This window comes from Falco punctatus, assembly GCF_963210335.1.
Source record: "Falco punctatus genome assembly, chromosome: 3".
NCBI lineage: Eukaryota > Metazoa > Chordata > Aves > Falconiformes > Falconidae > Falco > Falco punctatus.
In genome coordinates, this window is record NC_137582.1 from 43,204,498 (window position 1) to 43,227,067 (window position 22,570).

The 22,570-nt window shown below is 41.7% G+C and overlaps 1 protein-coding gene across 4 annotated transcripts; it reads left to right on the forward strand.

The window, feature by feature from the left end:
- Window positions 1-2,307: 2,307 nt before the first annotated feature.
- Window positions 2,308-18,990, forward strand: VCPIP1 (valosin containing protein interacting protein 1). Of its 4 annotated transcripts, XR_013927004.1 has the most exons (5): window positions 2,308-5,154; window positions 10,630-10,716; window positions 12,648-12,712; window positions 12,860-13,047; window positions 13,703-13,837. XR_013927004.1 is itself a non-coding variant. In XM_080380380.1 (4 exons), the coding sequence occupies exons 1-4, from the start codon at window positions 2,448-2,450 to the stop codon at window positions 13,781-13,783; spliced, it is 2,940 nt and encodes a 979-aa protein (XP_080236506.1). In that variant the 5' UTR covers window positions 2,308-2,447; the 3' UTR covers window positions 13,784-13,924. The 4 variants fall into 4 exon arrangements, 3 of the variants coding, with proteins under 3 accessions (XP_080236506.1, XP_080236505.1, XP_080236504.1); XM_080380380.1 differs by lacking the exon at window positions 12,860-13,047 and having other exon boundaries at window positions 13,703-13,924; XM_080380379.1 differs by lacking the exon at window positions 13,703-13,837 and having other exon boundaries at window positions 12,860-13,696.
- The last annotated feature ends 3,580 nt before the right edge of the window (window positions 18,991-22,570 follow it).

The window sequence follows — 22,570 nt, forward strand, 5'->3', positions numbered from 1 at the left end:
AGGCCAGCAATGTTACAGAAAAATTATTTGCCGTTCCTTCAAAATGCAGGCCGGGTTAGCACAGGATTGTCACCGTCCGATGCCCTGAATGGTGCCCATTCTCAATAGCTGCCACACATTTTTACAGAGGACAGAGGCTTCCCTATTCAATTTTTACTGCGTTCCCACTACTTATGAAGGGAAGAGTAAGGAATGAATGGGCACAGACTGCTGATTTATCCTCAAGTACAAGGCACACTGGCAGGATTATGGAGCCGGTGATGCTGCTACCTTACTGTCATACACATAAAAAAGAATTAGTAGCAGGCAAGGACAAAAAACTGTCTCATAATTTTCACCTTTTCCTTTTCAAACCTGTCAAAGATTTTGAAAGATCAGATAAAAGATTATGCTGTGGAATGCATGCATTTACGCAGACAAATACATTTTCTATACCTGACAAATCACTGTAACTGAGAGGGAACGAGCATGCACAGCTCCATGGCCATCACCGGAACGTGGCAGTGCTTGGTCTGTCACAGGGCCAGGCCCAGAGCCATTTTTTTTCTCCTTAAGCCTGTGACAAAGCTCATGAACCAGAATTTTTCTTTAGGTATCAATCATCTGGATCTTTGTAATTTAAATGTCAGCTGCAAATACTACTTTTCATGGATTAATGAAAATGAAACACACTCTTTGTATTGGAAAATTAAAAGCACAATAAGTTCTCTGATTTTTATTTTTACTTTAAATCATTTGGGCGACTACGGAATAGGTAAGACCTGGGGATGTAAACACCAGGAGCTTGGTGGGACCAGGATGGCGGAGGAGGGAGGAAGCAGCCATTTTCGCCCTTGCATTTGTAGGGCTGGGTGGCTCTGGTACTTGGCAGGACCCAGTAAGGTGCTGCCTTCTCCTCCAGAAGTTCAGCTTTTGTTTTCCTTTATTAAAGGATAAATCTCTATCTGGAATGGCTTCCAGCGAACTTAAAAAACCCATGCGCTGACAGGAACCCTCCTCGATCCGTCCGCGGGAATATGCTGCCGGCCCACTGTAATTAGCTCGGAAGCTGTGAACATTATTCGCTTTCATTTTTGTGAAGTATCGTTTCAGATGGCCACCGGAGATAACGTAAGCGCCAGCTCCATTCCCTCCTTATCTCCTCACGTAACACCAGCAGGAGGGATCGCTCGCGTTAACAACCCGCGCTGGCGGCTCCGTGCGCCTCGTCCCGGCGCTATCAGCCGCCGGCAGCTGGGAGCGCCTCCGGCCGGAGCCCACCTCCCGCGGAAGCCGGCCGGCACAGCTGCCCCGAGGCGAACCCTGGCCGCGGCCGCGTCCAGCTCAGAAAGCCGGGGCAGCGCCAAGGGCGGGCGCTGCGCCGCCGCCAGCCCCGTGCCGGCCAGGCCTGGCTGAAGCGACCGGCGGGGGGGGCAGCGCGGGCAGCCCCAGGGCCCGCGGCCGCCTGCCCACGCCTGCAGGGGGCGGCTGCGCGGGAGGGAGGGCACGGGGCGAGCGGCGCGGCTTGAGAGCCTCCACGGCCAGGCCGCGCTCGGGGCTCACCCCCAGGCACCGGGATCCACCCCTCGCCGCGCAGCCGTGCTGAGGCGCGGGCCAGGGCCCGGCCGCCCGCCGCGCCCCGGTCTGTCGGCCCCTTGCCGGGGGCAACCTGCTGGCGCGCGGCCAGGCTGCGCTGTGAGGGGATGGGGGCGGGGGCCAGGGCCGGCGGCAGCGCCGAGCCCCTGGGCTTCGGGCAGCGTGAGCAGCCCCCTTCCCCTGGAGCCTGCCGGTGGGACGGCCGGCCCGGGAGGGAGCCCCGCGTCAGCGTTCGGGCTGGGGGCTGGGCGGGGGGCGCAGCAGCGGAAAATAGATGTGGGCGTGTTCCGTTAAACCCAGCGCCCTGCCCTTCCCCCCCGCCCTGGAACAGGAAGCGCAACAGGCGCTTGCGGAGCGCCCTGAGTGTGTCCCTCCCGGCTCGCCTCCGCCGCGGCCCGCCCGCCAGAAGACTACACTGCCCAGAAGCCCCGGGGGCGGCGCGGCCCGCCCCGCCCCCGCCCGCCCCCTGCCGCCCGCCGTCACGGTCGCCGTAGTCTCGGCGCGCTGCCCGCTCCTTCTCCGCGCCGTGCCCCGCGGCGGAGCGGACTGCCGTTCCCGAGCGGCCCCGCGGCCCCGCGCCTGCGCCCTCGGCGTGGCAGAGCGAGAGGCCGTTGCGTTGCGGGCAACGGCTAAAGCAGCGAAGAGGCAGTAAGCGGCGGCGCCGGCGGTTTCCGCGTTTGCCGGGGGGGGCAGGCGGGGGTGGGGGCGCGGAGCGGCGGCGGCGGCGGCGGGAGGGCGTTCGGTGGATGGGCGGTTGGCGGACGGCACCGGCGGCGGCATCTGTCAGGCGCCGGTCGTTAGGCGGGCGCAGGGGATGAGCCTGTGAGGGCGGAGGAGCGCGGGTGGGGGTGAAGCCCGGCCGGAGCGGAGCGATGTCCCAGCCTCAGCAGCAGCAACAGCCGCCGCCGCCGCCGCCGCCGTCGCCTCAGCAGCAGCCGCAGCCGCCGCCTCCGGCCGCCGCCAAGAAGCGGGACCGGCGCATCTTCTCGGGCACCTGCCCCGACCCCAAATGCCAGGCGCGGCTCTTCTTCCCGGCCCACGGGCCGCAGAGCAGCGGCAGCATCGAGTGCACGGACTGCGGGCAGCGCCACGAGCAGCAGCAGCTGCTGGCCGTGGAGGAGGTGACGGACCCCGACCTGGTGCTGCACAACCTGCTGCGGAACGCGCTGCTGGGCGTCAGCGGTGCCGGCCCGCCCCGCAGGAACACGGAGCTCGTCAAAGTCATGGGCCTCTCCAACTACCACTGCAAGCTCCTGGCCCCCATCCTGGCCCGCTACGGCATGGATAAGCAAACGGGCAAAGCCAAGCTCCTCACTGACATGAACCAGGGAGACATCTTTGACTGCTCCCTCTTGGGTGACCGCGCCTTCCTCATCGAGCCGGAGCATGTGGAAACCATTGGTTACGGAAAGGACCGCTCCGGCAGCCTCATCTACCTGCATGACACCCTGGAAGACATCAAGAAGGCCAACAACAGTCAGGAGTGCCTCATTCCAGTCCACGTGGATGGAGACGGCCACTGCCTTGTCCATGCGGTCTCGCGAGCACTTGTTGGCAGGGAGCTGTTCTGGCATGCCCTACGAGAGAATCTCAAGAAGCATTTTGAGGAGAATCTGAGTCACTACAAGGCGCTTTTCCATGACTTTATTGATGCAGCAGAGTGGGAGGACATTATCAACGAATGTGACCCTTTGTTTGTTCCTCCAGAAGGCGTGCCAATGGGCCTGAGAAATATTCACATCTTTGGTCTGGCCAACGTGCTTCATCGGCCTATCATCCTGTTAGACTCCTTGAGTGGAATGCGGAGCTCCGGAGATTATTCAGCGACATTCCTCCCTGGTCTGATACCCCTAGAAAAATGCATGGGGAAAGATGGAATGTTGAACAAGCCCATCTGCATTGCATGGAGTAGCTCAGGACGTAACCATTATATTCCTCTAGTTGGAATAAAAGGTGCTGCTTTACCTAAACTGCCTAGGAAGCTACTTCCTAAAGCCTGGGGAGTGCCTCAAGACCTCATCAAAAAGTACATCAAGTTAGAGGAGGACGGTGGTTGTGTTATTGGAGGAGACAGAAGCCTGCAAGATAAGTACTTGATGAGGCTTGTTGCTGCAATGGAGGAGGTTTTTATGAGTAAACACGGTATCCATCCCAGTCTTGTAGCTGATGTACATCAGTATTTCTACAGAAGGACTGGTGTAATAGGAGTCCAGCCTGAAGAGGTCACTGCAGCTGCCAAAAAAGCAGTGATGGACAACCGCCTTCACAGGTGCCTCATCTGCGGGGCCCTTTCAGAGCATCATGTACCTCCGGAGTGGCTGGCTCCTGGGGGGAAACTATATAACCTGGCAAAAAGTACCCATGGCCAACTAAGGCCTGACAAAAATTACAGTTTTCCCCTGAACAGTTTGGTGTGTTCTTACAACCCTGCAAAGGATGTGCTGGTACCAGACTACAGCCTGAGTAGTTTGACAGCTTGTAACTGGTGTCATGGTAACCTAGTGCGTCGTGTCAGAGAAGATGGATCTATTTTGTATTTGGATGGAGACAGAACTAATACGAGGTCTACAGGTGGCAAATGTGGCTGTGGATTCAAGCACTACTGGGAAGGTAAAGAATATGACAATCTCCCTGAAGCTTTTCCTATTACTCTGGAGTGGGGTGGAAGAGTGGTGAGAGAGACGGTCTACTGGTTCCAGTATGAAAGTGACACCTCTCTGAACAGCAATGTGTATGATGTTGCCATGAAACTTGTTACCAAGCACTTCCCTGGTGAATTTGGTAGTGAGATTCTTGTTCAGAAAGTTGTCAACACAATATTGCATCAAACTGCCAAAAAGAATCCTTATGATTATACCCCTGTAAATATTGACGGTGCTCATGCCCAAAGAGCCGATGATGTACAACAAGGACAAGAGTTAGAGTCGCAACTTCCAACCAAAATTATTTTGACTGGACAGAAGACAAAAACTTTGCACAAGGAGGAGCTGAATATGAGCAAAGCTGAAAGAACTGTTCAACAGAACATTGCAGACCAGGCTTCTGTAATGCAGAAGCGGAAAAGTGAAAAACTGAAACAAGAGCAAAAAGGGCAACCTAGGACTGCTTCTCCTGGGGCCGTTCGTGAGGGGCCATCATCTGCACCTGCTACACCAACAAAAACCCCATATTCTCCAACATCTACCAAGGAGAAGAAAATTCGAATAACCACAAATGATGGGAGGCAATCAATGCTTACCCTAAAGTGCACTACCACCTTCTTGGAACTACAGGAAAGCATAGCGAGAGAATTCAATATTCCTCCGTATTTGCAATGTATTCGCTATGGCTTTCCTCCTAAAGAGCTTCTGCCTCCCAAAGAAGGCATGGAAAATGAGCCTGTTCCTTTACAGCATGGTGACAGGATTGCAATAGAAATCCTGAAAGGTAAGGAGGAAGGCAGGCAGGCAGCTTCAGCGCACTCGGCCCATGCCGTGAAGCATGAAGACGTTGCTGTGGCTAGTAAAATCTCCTCGAAGGAACTGCAGGAGCAAGTGGATAAGGAGATGTATTCTCTCTGTCTTCTAGCAACACTAATGGGTAAGGCTGACTTCAAGTTATACTGTAAAGTTGTATTTTTAGTAGAAGATAACATTTTACAAACTGTAGTTATATACAGCTCTTCTTTTTTTTCTTTTCCCCTTTTTTTCTTTTCTGTAACTATGGCAGTTAGTTTTATTCCTCTGTTAGAAGAATAACATACTGTCAGTGATTTGTTGAGTGTTGTGACTTTTTAAAAGGTGTATACAAGATACTTGTTTTTTCTTTGCTATAAGGTCCTGTTTTAAAAATTGCCATTTAGAAATTGTTGCATTTTCTGTGCTGTCTCTCTTTTTTCAGCCTCTTACTAGGTGCACATCTAATGTGTGTGTGTGAGAGCTACATGCTCTCTTTTTTTCCCTACCTGTCCCTCATGTTTCAGCAAGTAAATTCAGAGCAGACCGGAGAAGGAGACGCAGAGTGTCTGCTCATTGGAAGTCTGAGGACCTAATTCTCACCTTTGTAGTAGGATGAAGTCCTGGCATTTCTCCCCACAGGGAGTTGTGTTGGTTTAAGCAAATCAACACAGCATTGTCTTCTTAGCTAATTGCTAATTTTAACTGAAGACACGGTAAGAGCTGTGAAAAGTATTATTTCAGAATGTAAGCAGAGGAGAAACTGAAAGAATCTCAACATGAATTTGACTCCCAAAGGTGGACATAGTGTTGCAAAGCTATGCTTATAAATTGTCAGTCATGTAAATCTGACTAACTTAATAATTCAAGATGAAAGGACTTTTCTTGGGTGCCTGTGGTTTTTATTTTCCTATTTGGACTCGGGAGACTTGCACCTTCGTTTGTCTACTTTGTTTAGGTTTCACAGTTTTTACAGCTTACTGGCAGGATGTAGAACAGTAATTATCATACATTTAGCTCTACAAACCATTTGAATAGTAGTGTTTACAGGGTGGTTTGGGTTTTTTTGTGTGAGAGCCTTCTCTTTTGCTGGAGGGATTTGGTGTGGCTAAAGCATGTGATGTTGTAGAAACGAAACAATTACGTAATCAGAGAGTGGTATGTCAGAAGTTCATCAAGCAGAACTTTGATTCTTTTCCAAGCCTGATTGTTTACTCCCATGTCTCTTGCAAGATAATGTGTTGAACTAGCCACCTCATCACACTGACATTTACACCACAGTTCCAAAGTGCAGGAGAAGGGTAGGTTTAAAAGATACCTTAATTTCAAGATGAAGCTTAAAAGACTGTTTTCAGGAAAAACTGCTGAAAGTGTAGTTACTGGCTTTTAAAGCATGTCAGAGTTTACTTGAGACATTAAGGTGTGTCTTTTTTTATAAGTACTTATCTGTAAACTGTGAGCTGATCTTGTAGTCAAGAATCGATTTTTGTCTTTGGCTGTTGCCGCTGTTAGATTCTGCTTTCAAAGCGCAGGTTAGAATAGAATTTACCTCACCCTTCTCTGACTGCATCCATTTTGCATTACTAATAGAGGTAAAAGTGGCAGCAAATGATAAACCAGCCACTCATAACAACTTATGTAGCTACCGAATAAGATGCTATTTTTATAGAATCACTTTCCTCTGCAGGGCTTTATTTTCCTTTAAAGATACTGTGGAAAAAACCTAGACAATTGACTAGTTGTGATTTTTTCAGTGGGGAAATAAACTCGTAAGAAACTTCCAAATTCCTTGCACATTAAGAGTGTTGGAGTGGCAGTTCCTCAAGGTGGTATATGCAGCCTTTTTGGGATGAGAAGCATCAGTATTTCTCAGTAATATTTCTCTACTGCTAAAAACCAATGCTGCATACTTCTGACAGTCAGCTTACCCTGTATGCTCATGCTCTTGCTTTTGCTGTAACTTTGTTCTGCTAAAAACATACATTTAATACAGCCAGATTAGAATCTGTAGGGAGGAGCTGCTGTTGAAATAACTCAGTGGGCCAGATGCAACTTTTTCGCCCCCCCTCTCCTCCAACGCCCATAGTGAAAGTGTGTCTTCAAACATCTGTAGCTATTCATTCTGGATAATGAAAAGCTTTTCTTTCATATAGGGTCTCCTGTAAGCTGACGTGATGCTGCTTTTGTGTCACTAGAATTTTCCTTATCTGGTTTCAGCTAGTTATTAAAATTTTAGACCATGTTCTTCAATTTTTCTGCGTCTAATTTAAAAATAAGCCCTGGTAAATTAGATACTGTAATTTCTGGTCCACTTAACATATTATGCGTGATTGTTTTATAAAGCTTTCTCCTCTTTTTTTTTTCTTTTTTTTTTTTTTTAGCTCAAAATACAGAATTCTATAGGGAAATGACTAAAAGAATTGTAATTTTACATTAATATTGTTAAAACATATTTTTAAACAGATTTAATCGTACCCATGCAGAAGTGCTCTGGCTATGCACAAGCCAAGTATGAATCTATTTTCATCAGTTTGTTTTGCATTGGTGAACTCATTAGCGCACATGAAATCAAAATAGCCAGGTTTAAATGAAATGTATTAATTGGTACTAGGATTTGTTTGGAATTAAACAGCTTGGGTTTAAGCTATAACCTGTTGATATCAGCAGAGCTTTTGCTTTGTTTTGCACTTCTGTGTGTCCTCTGCTGTATGAAGTGACAGTCTTGGGCTTCCAATTGTGTAGGTTAGTCTGCAACTGCTCTTTTTCTGCAGCGTATGTGGCATGCTTGTGGTTAGGATAGTCTTCATCTGGTGCCATTCCTCAGTGTTGTGGGGCTGAGGTCTGCCCTGAGGAAGTGTGTACTGGAGTGGGAACAGTGTGGAGAACATGATCTCTTTGATCAATGTAGTGTCTTGAGGAAGTTTTTAACCTAACAAAATGATCATCCAGATTTAACTTGTGACCTGTAAACATCCTACTGCCATGGTAAACAAAACCAAAACAAACAGTAAAACCAAACTAGCAAGAAAAATGTGCAAACCTGACATGTAGTTTAGTTGAATCACACACACTACTTCCTCTAATCTGGGAAAGTCCAGATGTAATTGTGGGTTTTTTGGTCTTCCAGTGGGAGAACTCTTTATCAAACCAGCATTGTTAGTTTGTGTTTCTTTCAGTGGCTGCTGCTTTTGTTTTGTGGGCCCTGCTCTCCATGCTTTTCTGCATGTAATCCTTGTTAGTGTTGCGTAGAAGGCTATCTAAACAGTGATTCTTCACTTGTGCAAGGCTTGAAAATCATGCCCAGGGGGATCTTTCCTTGGAGCATGCCACTGATGTGTAAAACTGGTGGTCTTCTAAAAGCCTGGTGATTGTCTTGTGAAGGGAAGGGAGCCCTTCAATTAAGAGTGGATTGCTAGATGCAGGAGTATAGGAGAGTCCTTAGTATGGAGTCAGCCACTGTGTGGCTGCTGGTTGTGGCCTCCCCTGGCTTTGGTAGACGGACAAACGTGTTCTGTTACCTATCAGGCTCGTGGTTATTTTGATTCCTGTGGAAATAAGGAAAACTTGGGGGGAAAATGAAGAGCCACAGCAGTGTTGCTCTGGAGCCATTATGTAAAGAGACGTGTGTTTCAAAATGAAAATGGCAATAAGGATGCAGGGTAGCAGCCAACCCCTTTCGAAATAGCAAAGACATTAGTGTTATCAGTAATGATTGTCCTCACTCCATGCAGCTGTTTGAAGAAGAGGGAAAGCTGTGGCAGCAGTGGGGAGGAAAAGAGCATGCTCCTGGTTTCGTTTTTTTGTGTTGGCTGTTTTTTGTATGTGTGGTCAGTGAGAGCTGGAGAGGAGCTTCAAATTTATTAGCAAGTCAGTAGACGGGAATTATCAGGATGAAGTCAAAAGACAAGACCTTCTTCAGTAGATCACAGGAAATAAGAAAGAGGAGTAGTTGTTTTGTTACCTGAATGTTTTTGTTAGGAAGTGAAGGCCAGATATGTGAACTTGATGTGCAAATGAAGGCAATGAACCAGAACAGAGTTCAAGGGAATGGGTTTAAAATTAATCAGATTATGTAGGTCTCCTGTCTTTAAAATCTCTAAAGACAAAACATGATGAAGATGTGCTGTACCTTTTTGAAGGGAACGGGGATTTGAATACTTGGAGAGGTAAGCAACAGAATCCTCCTGGTGGAGGGACAGATGAGCAGGGTTGAGTACAGAGTCCCATGCCTGTCAGGGAAAGGAAACAAAAATTGGAGAGTGGCTTGAAAGGTTTCAAAGTGTAATATAGCACATAATGCCACTGTCAAGCGAGTGAAACGTTTTTCTCACCTGAGGCGGGTAGGATGGGAGGGTAGCCACAGTACCTTGTAGGTTATGTAGTTGGAAGTGCAGGGAGGGATTTAGATGTATCCTGTATTCAGTATGTGGACACTATTAAAAATAATCTTTAACATTTATTTTGCTCTTAACAGAAGGTAAAGAAATACTGGTAGGTAATATTTTACAGCCTCAGACATTCCAATTATCTCTTATTTCAAGCACTACATGTATCCAGTTAACTTCAGTTGATGATTTACATTCTCCAATTTTAATAGAAAATTGAGAGACATGGTTATTGAGACTTCGATGCCTAAAGAAGGGTGCAATTTCTATTTAAAGTATCTCAGTATGTTTCCTTAATGTTTGCTATAATGTGGGAAAAGCAATTTTTTTCTGAAAATGTATACGTGCAGTAGTTGTTTCTGCATCAGGAGAATGGAATTTATCAGTACTTTTTGTTTGCATGGCTTTGACAGCTACATCATACTTCACTTCTCTGAAGCAGGTAAGTGACTAGCAAAATGAGGAAAAGAATATAGGTAAAACTGCAGATCTGAACTGATCTAGCAGGCGCTGTTAGGTTGCTGATACTTTGTAGCCCAGTTTTTCTGTTCTTTATATTCCTTTCCTTACATAGCCTAGGGTTTATTTTTTTCCACTCAGCAGCATTTAAAATTGTCACATTTCAGTGCCATTTTTAGCATCTTTGAAAAATGCCAGTTACACAGGACTGCTGGGGCCTCTCAGTTGGTATTTTGTTTCTAACTCTCAAGAAAAGCAAGGTACGGACGCAGCTTCTATGCAGCTGCCTATGTGGACGTTTGTATCTCAGCCACAGTATAATCTGCCGTGTGGCAGGTGTGAAATTAAGATCTGATTGTTGAGGAAGTGTAGGGCTGTACAGTTGAGGTTTTAATGTGCAAGGGTATGTGCTTGAATTTGGAAGTGTGTTAGTCATGTCCTAGTTTTATGTTGAAAGCATGGGTAGGAGGGGAATGGAGACTCCTGTGTAGGGCCTGGCAAAGAACCAGGAGCTGCAGCTTGGATCAAATCAAATTTGGGAACCTTTGTACTAGAACATGTAGGGTATTTAACTGCAGACAGTGGTATGTTTTGCTGAAAGTTTCTTGACATCCTGGGCTCCCATTCTGTAAATTTTGCAATAAAAATTCAAATTCTTAATTACCTAGAAGAGAGGGAGGATTCAGCTTCTAATTCAAGGAATTACACTTTAAACCATTGTCTGTAGAATGAAACAATCACATCTTAACATTAATGATTATGTTTGATTTTTACAGGAGAAGATGTTTGGTCTTACGCAAAGGGGCTTCCTCAATTGTTTCAGCAGGGTGGAGTATTCTATAGCATAATGAAGAAAACGACAGGTATTTTTTGTTTTTGTTTTTATCCCTTCCTTCATCTGTTTCCAAATCTTTAGAATTGTAAATTGGTATTGAGTCATTTGTAAGCATACATATATTTTTATTTTATTACCATGGTACATTTTCATTTTCATAATATTGTTGAACTCCTTATGCTCCCTCAGAGAGCTTCAGACTAGGGAATCTGACTGAGTAGTACATTCAGCTTATATATCTCTTCTTTTCTGAAATTTGCTCTGCAACTGTACATCTCCATTTAACTTTTGTGAATTGTACAAACAACTTCAGTAAGTCAACTGATTTTATTCTGCTCCCTGCACACACCCCCACCCCCACCCCCCCGGAAAGATCGAGCAAAGAGAAGGTAACAGGACCTATTCTTGTAATACTTTAAAACACTGTATAAAAAGTTCATCTTTCTAGTGTGCTTCTCAGTAGATATTTTATACAGAGGTACTGCATGTTTTCAATGGTTGGTTAAATTTGACTTTCATATTCTTAAGACTGTTGTTCAGAAGAAAAGCTATCCATCCCTTCTTGCATTGATAAATGTTGCATCTTGGACTGTGTGCAGAAAACCCAAGCAAATAGAGTATATCTGATTTTAGATGTTATTTTCTCTCATTTAAAGTTTATTTTCTTATTGAATTCTTTGCATTCATAGTTTAGCTCTTGTGGTTTCATCTATTACAATCATATTATATCATATTATATATGATTCCTTTGCTGCTTTCTTACTGCTTGATTTCTTCCTAGGTAGCTTTATCAATCTTAACTTAATCTTTCTTTTTTCTTGAAACAGGTATTTTACCACATAATTTCTATTCTGTTTGCAGTAATTAAAATGCATGTATGGGCAATGAGTGGTATACTCAATGCCCACTACCTCTTACTGAATTATTGGCCTGGGTAACAGAATTAGCATGTGAGTGTCTTCGAGCAGATCTGTTTCCTTTTTAGTTTTCTTTCTTTTACTATGCTTGTACAGTAAAGACTGGTGTACTGTTTGTGGCAAGTGAATTAGCTTAAACAGGGCCTGACGGAAAGGATGTTTTGGACCGATTAAAGACTAGCCAGGGCTGAGAACCTGAAATGAATCCAAGGGATTTTAACCCAGCTGGTCATTAACTCATGAAAATGCCTGACTAAAAGGTCATTTTTGCCAACTGATGGTGTAAGAACTAAGGCTGTGGGAGATGATACTCCGTATTTGAACATGATTGCATTTCTGTGTGTGCAGGTATTTTACACTACCTTGGTAGGTAGAATTACTATTTCAGCATTAACATACTTGCATGATTTTGACATGTTATTAAATACTAAATTTCCACATTAAACAATTACAATCTGAAACAATCTTAACTGTTTTTTTCAGTTAAAGAAGCTCCTTACCTATTTATAATAGTTAATGTAATAATGCTGCTATTATACTGGACATTTGGAACAAACCTTTCTTTTGAGTGTAGGTACTATTAATCAGTTGAAATTTTATCTAGTTGCTCTTGTTTAAGATACTATTTTGAGAATTCAGAGGCAGTTTTGGTCTATCAGAGAAGCTGTTAAATACAGTGCACTCTTTTTGCAAATGAAGGTTGAACTGGTAAATTATGTAGTTAAAAATACGTTCTTCAGGTTAAGTTAGACAGATAGGTGTTTGGGATTAAAGTTTGTTCTGTGTGTGGTTTGGCTGTTTGGTTATTGATTCCCATGGATATGTAAAGAAAGGAGCTACTTTTTTTAAGTTCTCAAAATGAAATTAATCTGTAGATTCTCTGCAACTCTGAAAGTATGTGAATCAGAAGCTGTGGAGGGTGACTGAGATTAATCAGTTGCTTCGTTAGTACAAAACCAGTTTAATAACATTTCAGATTGAGTGACCTTCTTTATTCATGCCCAGAATATTTGTTTTGACTGCATTGTGTTTGATAACACAGACACAGGATTTGGTTGTTGTGTTTCTTCTCTTCTCCATAATTTCTGGTGTTTTTCTTCAAGAATGGTAAGAGAATATGGGAGGTGGGGGGTGGGAAACATGGCGCTTTTTAAAAGGTGTGGGTTTTTTTTGCAGCTCTCCATGCATAACTAATAGAACCGAAGAGAGTTGTTATGGCCAAGTTTTCATCTGCAGATACCTTTTAATTCACAGAAAGCCATCGTCACTGAAGTGATACCTTCCTGCTTTTACTTCAGCCTGTATGGGACAGAGTTGAGAGAGTCGTTTTGTATTTTATGATGATAAACTGGAAAACCAGATGTTGCCCATTTTTGACACAGAGCAGCTTCAGATCTTAAATTTGTCTAATGAACTCTCAATTTTAGCAGATGGGTCAAATTGTAAGTGGGACAATGAAACAAACAGCAGATCAAAAATACTATGCCTCATATTTGTTTTGTAATTAGTTATAATCTCCAGGACTACGAAACATAGTAAGCTTGAAACACTTTTGTTTATCTAGCAACACTTCCTCTCTGAGAAGATGACAAATAGCAAATTTGAAATTCTTTAGGCCTAGCAGCAGTGGTACTAGGATTTCAGGGTGTGGTCTTAAATAGTACTTCTTGAAATGTGCTCTTCGGCAGTTTTCTGGGTTGGTTTTGTTCGTTTGTTTGTTTTTAGTGTGGTTTTGGGGGGGGGGGTAGGGGCTGGTAGTGATGGGGTTTGGCTTGCTTTGTGTTACTGCAAGCATATATGATTTCTTCTAGTTGTGTTAGAACAGCAAGTCCCAGCAAGGTGGTTATTTTATCTAGGAATGCTACAGTCCTGGCTCTTCGTTAGAATCACCATAGAAGGCAGCAGCATCTTAGGGACATACTGTAATTGCTGTCATACGGCATACAAGCGTTAACTGTTTTTCTCCCACAGTAGTAAGTTTCAGTGTGTTTATTTTTACATACTTGATGCTGTAAGCTTAAATACAATAATTAATGTGTATTCAGAGCATGTCTTAAAATATGTTAACATGTTGAATAACTTTTTCTATCGTTATAGGTTTGGCTGATGGCAAGCATTGTACTTTTCCACATCTGCCTGGTAAAAACTTTGTGTACAATGCAGCAGAAGACAGATTAGAGCTGTGTGTGGATGCTGCTGGGCACTTTCCTGTTGGTCCTGATGTTGAAGAGCTGGTTAAAGAGGCCTTAAGTCAAGTGCGAGCAGAAGCTACTTCAAGAAGCAGGGAAGCAAGTCCTTCACACGGAATGCTGAAGCTGGGTAGTGGTGGAGTAGTGAAAAAGAAATCTGAACAACTACATAACATAACTGCATTTCAAGGAAAGGGCCATTCCCTAGGAACTGCATCTAGTAGTCAACAACAGGATCAAAGAGCCAGGGAAACACCACTTTTAAGAAAGCATAGCACAGAAACAGACCTCAGTCCTTCTGCTAAAATTGAGCCTTCTGTATTCACAGCTGCTTCTGGTAACAGTGAGCTTATCCGAATTGCTCCAGGAGTTGTGACAATGAGAGACAGCAGGCAGCTTGACCCCACTTTGATTGAGGCACAGAGAAAAAAGTTGCAGGAAATGGTCTCTTCTATTCAGGCTTCAATGGATAGACATTTGCGGGATCAGAATACAGAGCAGTCAGTATCAGTTGATCTATCTCAAAGAAAAGTAGAGGCAGTGAGCTCAACTGCTAAAACTGGGAGCTTTCAGGCTGGCTTACCCGAATCATTTTCTGCACCAGGTGGTACTGAACACTTGAATACTGAATCAGCTGATGGTAACATGGTGAATTCTGTGGGAACAACATTCCCTGCAAGGTCTAAAGCACAAAAGGGAAATTCTGTGGAGGAGCTTGAGGAGATGGATAGTCAAGATGCAGGAATCACTAATGCAACTGAGCCAATGGATCACTCTTGATAGATTAAAATCTAATCAGGGTAGAAGAAATTACTGTTCAAATGTAATGTTTATTGGCTGGGCCACACAAAGTGATTAGTTATTAAATCTTGTATGTATGTCAAAGATTATATCATCTTATTCAGTGCATGATAAGCGTGTGATTGGCAATAGCTTTCAATATTACCATACTGCTGCCCAGGCTGGCTCTGTTACCTGTAAATTAGTTATTAGGAAATGCACTGAGATGAATATCTGCTGTAAATGTGGGTTCTTGAAAAGTCTTTGTAATTTTTAATTCCTTAAAAGTCTTAAAATTTAAGCCCATGCAAGGTTCTTAGCATGCTAGTTTAAGGTTACTGCAAAGGCTAGAACAGGCAAAACTAGAAGTGTGACAAAATTAATCCTGTCCCAGGTACTTAATTCCACTCAAAAATACACCATAAACATGAATTATACATAAATTTCAAAAAGAAACTGAAACTAAACTTTGCTAAATTTGATAATGTAGCATATACAGTACTTTAATTACATTGTGCTGGCACTTACTCTGATTTAAAAACTTTTTCATTCATACAGCTGTATACACCTGTCAGAAATCTTGGAATAAGCGTAACTGCATATTGTCAGTTTAAGCAAGTTAGAAAAAAGGTCTATTTAGTGTGCAACGAAGATAAAGTGAGTGCAGTGTGGTTATGCATGGCTGTCTGAGCCAACACAACCATTTTGGTGCTCTGTTAGTAAGTGACAGTGTGTTTTTATTTCCTCCCAAATACCGAGCTGGTCAGATGATGTGCAACTTTTAATACAACTACAGGAAAGAAGTTGGTAATTGCAAGAATCAACAAATGTTCAATGGCAAATCCATTTCTTTTAAAAGGCTTTGATTAGTAATGGCAAAAATTAAATAATAGCTGTGCTTTTCAGATCAAATTAACAATTTATTGGAAGTGACTCCCTAACGTACATTATCCTGAAGTGTTCAGTGATAATTGAGCTTTTGGAAGCTCTCTGTTTACTCAATGGAAACAAGGAATGCATGCTGTTTTGGTGCCGATGAAGACTACCCACCTCTATCAGCTTGCTTTCAGTTTGTGATGGAGATTTCCCTGTATCACTGATCATATCGCTGGTATCCACTTAAGTAGCGTGTTCATCAGACCTGCAGTGCCAGTTTTTAAGAAGCAGCCATTGTGCTTGCTCCCTAAGGATGGAACGTGTATCTGATACTGTAGTTTGCTTCCTATCTTCATAGTCATATTTAAATGCACTATTGTTACTTCCTTTAATGGTAAAATAACATTGAATGGATGAAAGATGTCAATACAGCTTCAAAGGAATTAAGAGCATTTAAATATTGAAGTCTGTGTTTGTGCACATGTGGGTTTTTACCAGTTCACAAATGTTGTTTGTATTGTATATGTTTGTATTCAGGAAAGTCTCCTCATTTTTTACATTTCTAATCACTTATAACAGTTCCAAGCATTAGGATGATAAAATGTTCCATGAGGGAGGATTTATTTTTGTATGTAAAAATTAACTGAAGCAAGTCACTTGGAAGAATAGCCCCTGTCTCAAAGTAAATTAAAATGCCTCCATTGGTTAACTTTTTATGTAGAGGGAATAAATATTTTATGAGTTAGTGTACTACTTATAGGTAAAAAATAAGAATCACCTTTTCACAAATAAATGAAAAATTTTACGATCTCAAATTGCTAACCTCTAAGTTAGCCGTTGGGAAGCTTGGAATGTATGAAGTAATTTGGCTCCCCAGAACTGACCTTGCTGATGCACTGATAAACTGGCGGGGCTTATTCAATGAGAAACAGGATGCACATGCAGCAGCTGGAAGCCTGCCATGACTTCTGAAAACACTGAGTCTCCCACGAATCAGTCTAGCTGTCTGAAGGTTACTTCCGTATAGAAAATGTTAAGTCAAGGCTTGTGCTTTGTCACAGTGTGAGGTTTAGAAATGTATAGCAGTGGCATGTTCTTGGGAAGGATTTTAAGTCAGGAGAGACTGAGGGGGAGGAATCTTTCGAATCTCTTCCATTTTAGAAAAGGTAACTTATCACTTAGATGTTGTTAACCTTTTCTTCAGAAAAAGAAGTCTTCCTCAGCTGAAAAAAAGATGGGCAGTGTATATGAGATAATTTGAAGTTGAAATAAATTGAAGTATTTGTTGCACATCATTTGTATTTCAAGGGAAGATGCTTACTTCTTTCATGCTTTTCTGATAAGACTACAGAAGTTTGTACTGTGTAAAGAGGAAGGCTTGGTTTAATTTTGATACACTTCCCATTTCAGCAGTAATGCGACATTTTCCTTCTTATCTAAATAGAAATGGATACAGATAATGGCTCTGTTTGACTCACCCTTAGTGTCATCTTGGGTGCTTTCAAGTCACGTAGATCAGAGCTCTCCAGTTTCTAAAGCAAAATGGTCTCAAAAAGGAATGATAAAATGGTGTCAAAATTACAGGATCCACTGACGTGAATTCCTCTGGTGTAAAGCAGGATTGTTTGCATATTTCTTTGCAGTGTTCTTATTTCACGTAGCTTTCTCATGCATTTGAATATTGGTGGTTTTAAGAAAGATGGCTTTTGATACTCTCAAGTGAAGCTAAACTTCATCTACATGCCAGTGAGATGTGTAACTGTACAGAAGTGAAATAAAGAACACTGAAGTGTAAGTTTGAACAGATGTTTCATTTGATTGCTAGCTGTGGGTGCAAATGTAAGTTGAGGCATCTGTGTGCCTGTCTTAGGAACACCCATGTGCTTGTTAGATTTCCTTGTTAGAGTCAGGAAGATGCTGGGTGGGGTACAAGGGCAGGGAAGATGTGGACTCTGTGAATGTGAAGCCATGTCAATAGGACTTTTCAAATGGTGTGAAAAATGTCCCTTTCTCAACATCCCCCCACCCATGTTCTTGCTACTGAATTGCCTGTGGACAGAGGCTGTGGTTCTAAATTCCGTGTACCTGCCTTGATTACTTTCTTGTCTTGGAGCCAACCACTTTCTACACAGTGTCTCATGGCAAAGAAGACTTAAATTATTTGAAAATCCTGAATTTTCTTATGTTTTAGTATGTATAACCTAAATGGAAGATGATTACTGAAAGAAAATACAGGCCAGGTACCAAAACCAAACAAAAACAACAACAACAACAAAAAAAAAAAAAAAAAAAAAAAGAGAGAGAATGGACTAGGTTGCTGATGAGCATTTGGGAAACCTCAGGAGAACAGATCAGTTTTCTAGGCAAATGCAAGATTTTTATGACTTCAAATGGCTGGCTGCTTAGTAAGGTTGACTTTTTGATACTGCTGTTTTTCTGTGAATTGTTTGCATTTTAGTGAGGGGAAAAAAATAGTAGCTTTTCAGATGAGATCATATAAATATATTTGGGATGTCCTCACTGTTATAGTAACAAAACAGCAATGTATATTGTTAGTTTTGTGAATCCCATATAGTTTACTAGTCTTCTGCTAGATACAAAATGCGAGCTAGACATTGCCTCTGACAGAACGCTCCTGCAGCCTCAGAGAGGCACAGTGCCACAAGGCTGTATGCTAATAACCCTGTACAACAGGCATACTTTCAATCCAAAATGCTTAATTTATGGTCTTTCAGAAAGTAGAATCTGTTGTCACTGTCACAAGGTTAGCAGAGTTGCTTGCTACTTTTTCAATGTGCTGAAAATGCCAGGTAATAAAATTAATAATATGCTTACAATTGGGAGAGCAATGCACTATCAGAAATGTATGAAAAATGAACGATTTAAGAAGACGCCACTGTTATCTCTACATTTGTTTGGCTCCCATTTTCAAATAGCAGAATCTACATGCTTTTGTAAAATAATAATAATATGGAGTTGATCCTTCTGTTAAAAAAAAACCAACCACAATGATAAGTGGTTTCTTTGTTTTGCTTGTGGATCTCAGTTTAGCTTCATAAATTGAAGAAGTTGCTTAAGATCTTTAGAATGCAGGATTCCCTCTGAGCCCTTATGCCTGCGGTTGAGCAATAAAAGGTTGAAACAGGAGTGGTATTTTCAGAATTATTTTACGTTTAACAAGGATTATTGCCAAGAAATGAAAGAGTGCACTTTTAGGAGGGAATGCTATTTAAAATGTATAAATAAGAATTAAAATAGTGTATATATTTAGAAAACAAATCTTTTTAAACAATAAGTGCTTTACATGTTGACTTAAAAATAAATTAGCATAGAAACTATACCATCCTCACAGTACTGGCTGTTATCCAGCACAGTTTGGTTTGTTTTATTTGTGATTGCTGTACTAATTATATTTGATTTTTTTTTATCTGTAATGTAACAATAGTGTATTATAACAGTATATAGTGTACTATACTACACTTCACTGTACAGTATTTGGAATTTTCTTTGATTGCTATATTAAAACTAAGTTAAAACATCTGCTTTGGTTTCATAAGGTGCAACTTTTATCTAGCTTTTCACACATGAACTTGTTTAACACTGATTTGGCTACCAAATGAATGAGTAATTATATTAACTTCTGCATTCTACATACAGATTGCATTATACTTGCATACATGAATACTAGTATGGAAGTTGAAAAACTGGTATGAATCTTAGAAAAGTAAACTCTGACGTCCTTCATTTTGCTTTAGTTATGTTTCTGTTAAAAAGAAACTTTTTTGGAAGAAAAGCACTTTATGGAAGACTGGTTCTTTTGACCTTATACCTATTTGGAATATTTCATTAAGCACATAGGACCTTTGAATTTGAGAGATTTTTAAAAAAAGGTTTTTATCTATTTGAGACAAAATTCTGAGATCTGAATCTTGTTTTCAAAGTCTGAACCAAGAAGAAGGTGTAGAAAAACACTGAGTGTCATACATGACATTTAAGATACCTTTGAAACATTGGTCAAAATGTGTTTCAAAGCAAAATTTTAATGCATGCATGTAATATGCAAGTATGAGTAGCATAATTTGGAAGAACTAGGCTTTTGAAAATTTGGCCATACTCAAAGATGAACATACCGACAACTACTTAAATTATCTCTCAGCTTTTTGGCCAGCTGCATGTGGTACTTGGTTTCAAAAATTGGCTGCATCCATAACTTCTGAGCATAAGAAAAGTCATAAAATCCATCTACAAAACTCTGTGTTACTTTTTCCTGTATTTATTGAAAGGCTTTAATTCAAAGTATGCTAGCATTAAAGCAGTCTTTAAAATGATGGGTGTAAATATCCAGAGTTTATTTTGGTTGCATGTCATGTCACGAAGAATTGAAAATTATCCTTTGGAAGATTTGTATTTCAGAGGCTTAAATATTTAATGCTAAGCTAGAAATGTACTCATTTTTATAATGCAATGTTTATAATAAGAGTCCAAACTAGTACTGCATGTGTGAAGCAACCAAGTTAAGAGTGCTTTCAAAATGTTTCCGTTTTATCTTTGCTGTTAATTGTACAGCCTTAATAGTTGTTTACATTGTTTTAGATTGGAGTTGTTGGTTGGTTTTTTTCTTACGCATGTTCATAGCAAATCTGTTTTAACATCCTTGCAAAACCTCAGCTTCCTGCCAGAACAAGTCCCCTCGCAACTTAATTTTCTCCTTAGGATCAGGGTGAGAGTGAATCTTGGAAGTTCATAAGCATGTGTAGTGTGTTGAGGACGGTGGTTTTAGTATTACAAAGACATATATTGACTGGAAAAGTTAATATAAACTGTTGCTTTGCTTCATGTGGAGTTTATTGAGGCTTTAATATAATGTTGGCTTCTCCTGATTTGTGATATTTGGAGTATTTACTACTTAATGATAGATAAAGAAAAGCAGTAGTGTTTGGATCCATAGTAGACTTGATAGCCAAGCTGACATTACAGAAACCCAGTTACCACAACTCATTTGAAATGGGTTATTCTGATCTGAATTACTTAAATTGATGTATGCTGGGTGATTCTGAACATTTATTAGTATCATTGAAGATACTAGGCTTCAGTGTGAGCGTGATCTCTGTTGCATTAACTTGCAGACGCTTTAAGAGGCTTCAGAAAAGACTGTTATTCTGTGTTCTGTGAATGAAAGGCATTGGTTTGATGATAGCTGAACAGACTTGTATTTGGACTTTATCTACCTCTCTTAAATGACTACCTGATTCTGTTTTCTGCTGGAAGTAATACTTACAGTGGCTTGTCTTGCTGGCAGCAAATCCAGTTTCACTTCCAAAGTGATCTTGTGGATCTGGACTGGGTCTGTGCTGTTTGGAAACTTGTATTCAATAAGTAAAGAATTAAAAGAAAGATGGCAGGTGGAAGGAAGTTACCAGAAATCAGAAGAAGGTTTAGAAGGTGCTCTGGTTCTTAGTAGCCAATAGTCTGTGGAGCCTGGCTGCATGAAATGCAGTCATTTCTTACAAACCTTTAAACATGGTTCAAGCAACTTCTTTCAGAATAAGAAAACATAGTTTTATAGGCTCTTTTGTTACTCAATATATAAGATTTTTTTTAAAAAATGAAGCTACTTTCACATTGTCACATTGTTGTATAAATGTAGAGAAATACTTGCCAGGTGTTAGGTCCAGATCCTAACCTCTCTCTTCTTTCCCACATGCGTTTGTGCAGACTCTACAAATCCTAAGGAGATCTCTTCTGATGTTGGGCTAGCTTTTCTGTTTGCTTTTCATCTGCCATTTGGACTTTAGTGAATAATTTTTACCAGAGATGTTTCTGTAAGTTTATTGTCCACTGTTTACACTGCTGCTCTTACAGACAGTAAGAAGCAATAGATAAATGATCCAATTGAACACAAATTAGACTGATAGAAATGAAAACCTTGTTTGACTTCCTCAGAGATTCATTATGTACAGGACAGAAAGGAATGAAGGGAGATTCCTAAGAGGGCAGAGGATTTGTGAGCATATTCAGGAGAGGGAAGAAGATTCATAAGGATTTATCAATGATTCTAAAAATCACCTAGTAGTGCTGAAGGGCAACCATGTTTCGTGTTGTTACACTTTCCAGGGCGATGAGCTTTAGAAGCTGCAGATGCTCTGAATCTGGAGATTTTCCCTGAGATCCACCTTTCTTTTCTTCTAGGAGCAGAAACTGCCAAATATGTACTTTTCCACCCAGTGGGAGAGATGGGGTGTCACATGGTGTTGCAGGGTTTGTTGCAGCAAGAGAAACGCCAAACCACACAGAAAAAGCAAGGGCCTAACTAAAATTGGGGGAAATTAAGTAACTCCTAGTTCCAGCTATTCATATGTTCAAATCTGCTCAAGTGTTGATCAATACATAACCAAGTTCTACATCTGAACATTGTGCATACAAGAATACTACTTTTTCTCCCACTATGTCTTTCTTAAAATAAGGTCCTCCTTGGATTCTGAAGACAGATGCTGGAAACTGCGATTACTTTTGCAGACAGCAGGAGGGATCCAGGAAATAAGGGTCAAGAATACCTGCTTCCCTTTGCTTTCAAAATAAGAAAATTCAAGGCATGGTACAACGGAAGAAACTAAATACCAGTGTTTATTTTTTTGCTCCCTCTATTTCTCCTAACCTTAACTACTTCTTTATCCTGCTATAGTCATTAATTTATTTTTTTGTTTTCTTCCCTGCATTTGAAGTCAGTCAGGCTAGCCCATTCTCTGCTTAGTTTGGAAACTTTGACTATCTCAGGTCTCTAGTAAGCCAGCAGCCCCAAAATCCCCACTTACTTATTGTCTACTTTGAAAGTAATTTTTTTTTTTTATTTAAAGTTGTGGATCTTTCCAACTCTGTCCCTGAGGTTCTGCATCTGAAACTCTCATAAACTTGCATCCTTGCACAAACTCAAAACACATTTGCAGTAACTAAGGTCCTTTTGCAGACACTCATTGCTGACTGCAGAAGTGGAGCCAGGATGGAGGTGCACAGTCTTTCGTACCTCTAAGTGCTCTCTGCTCTCTCTCTTCTCCTCCTGCTGGAAGTCTGCAGAGCATGGGAGAAACACTGCCTTGGAAAAAGAGGTAAACTGCAGCTGTGC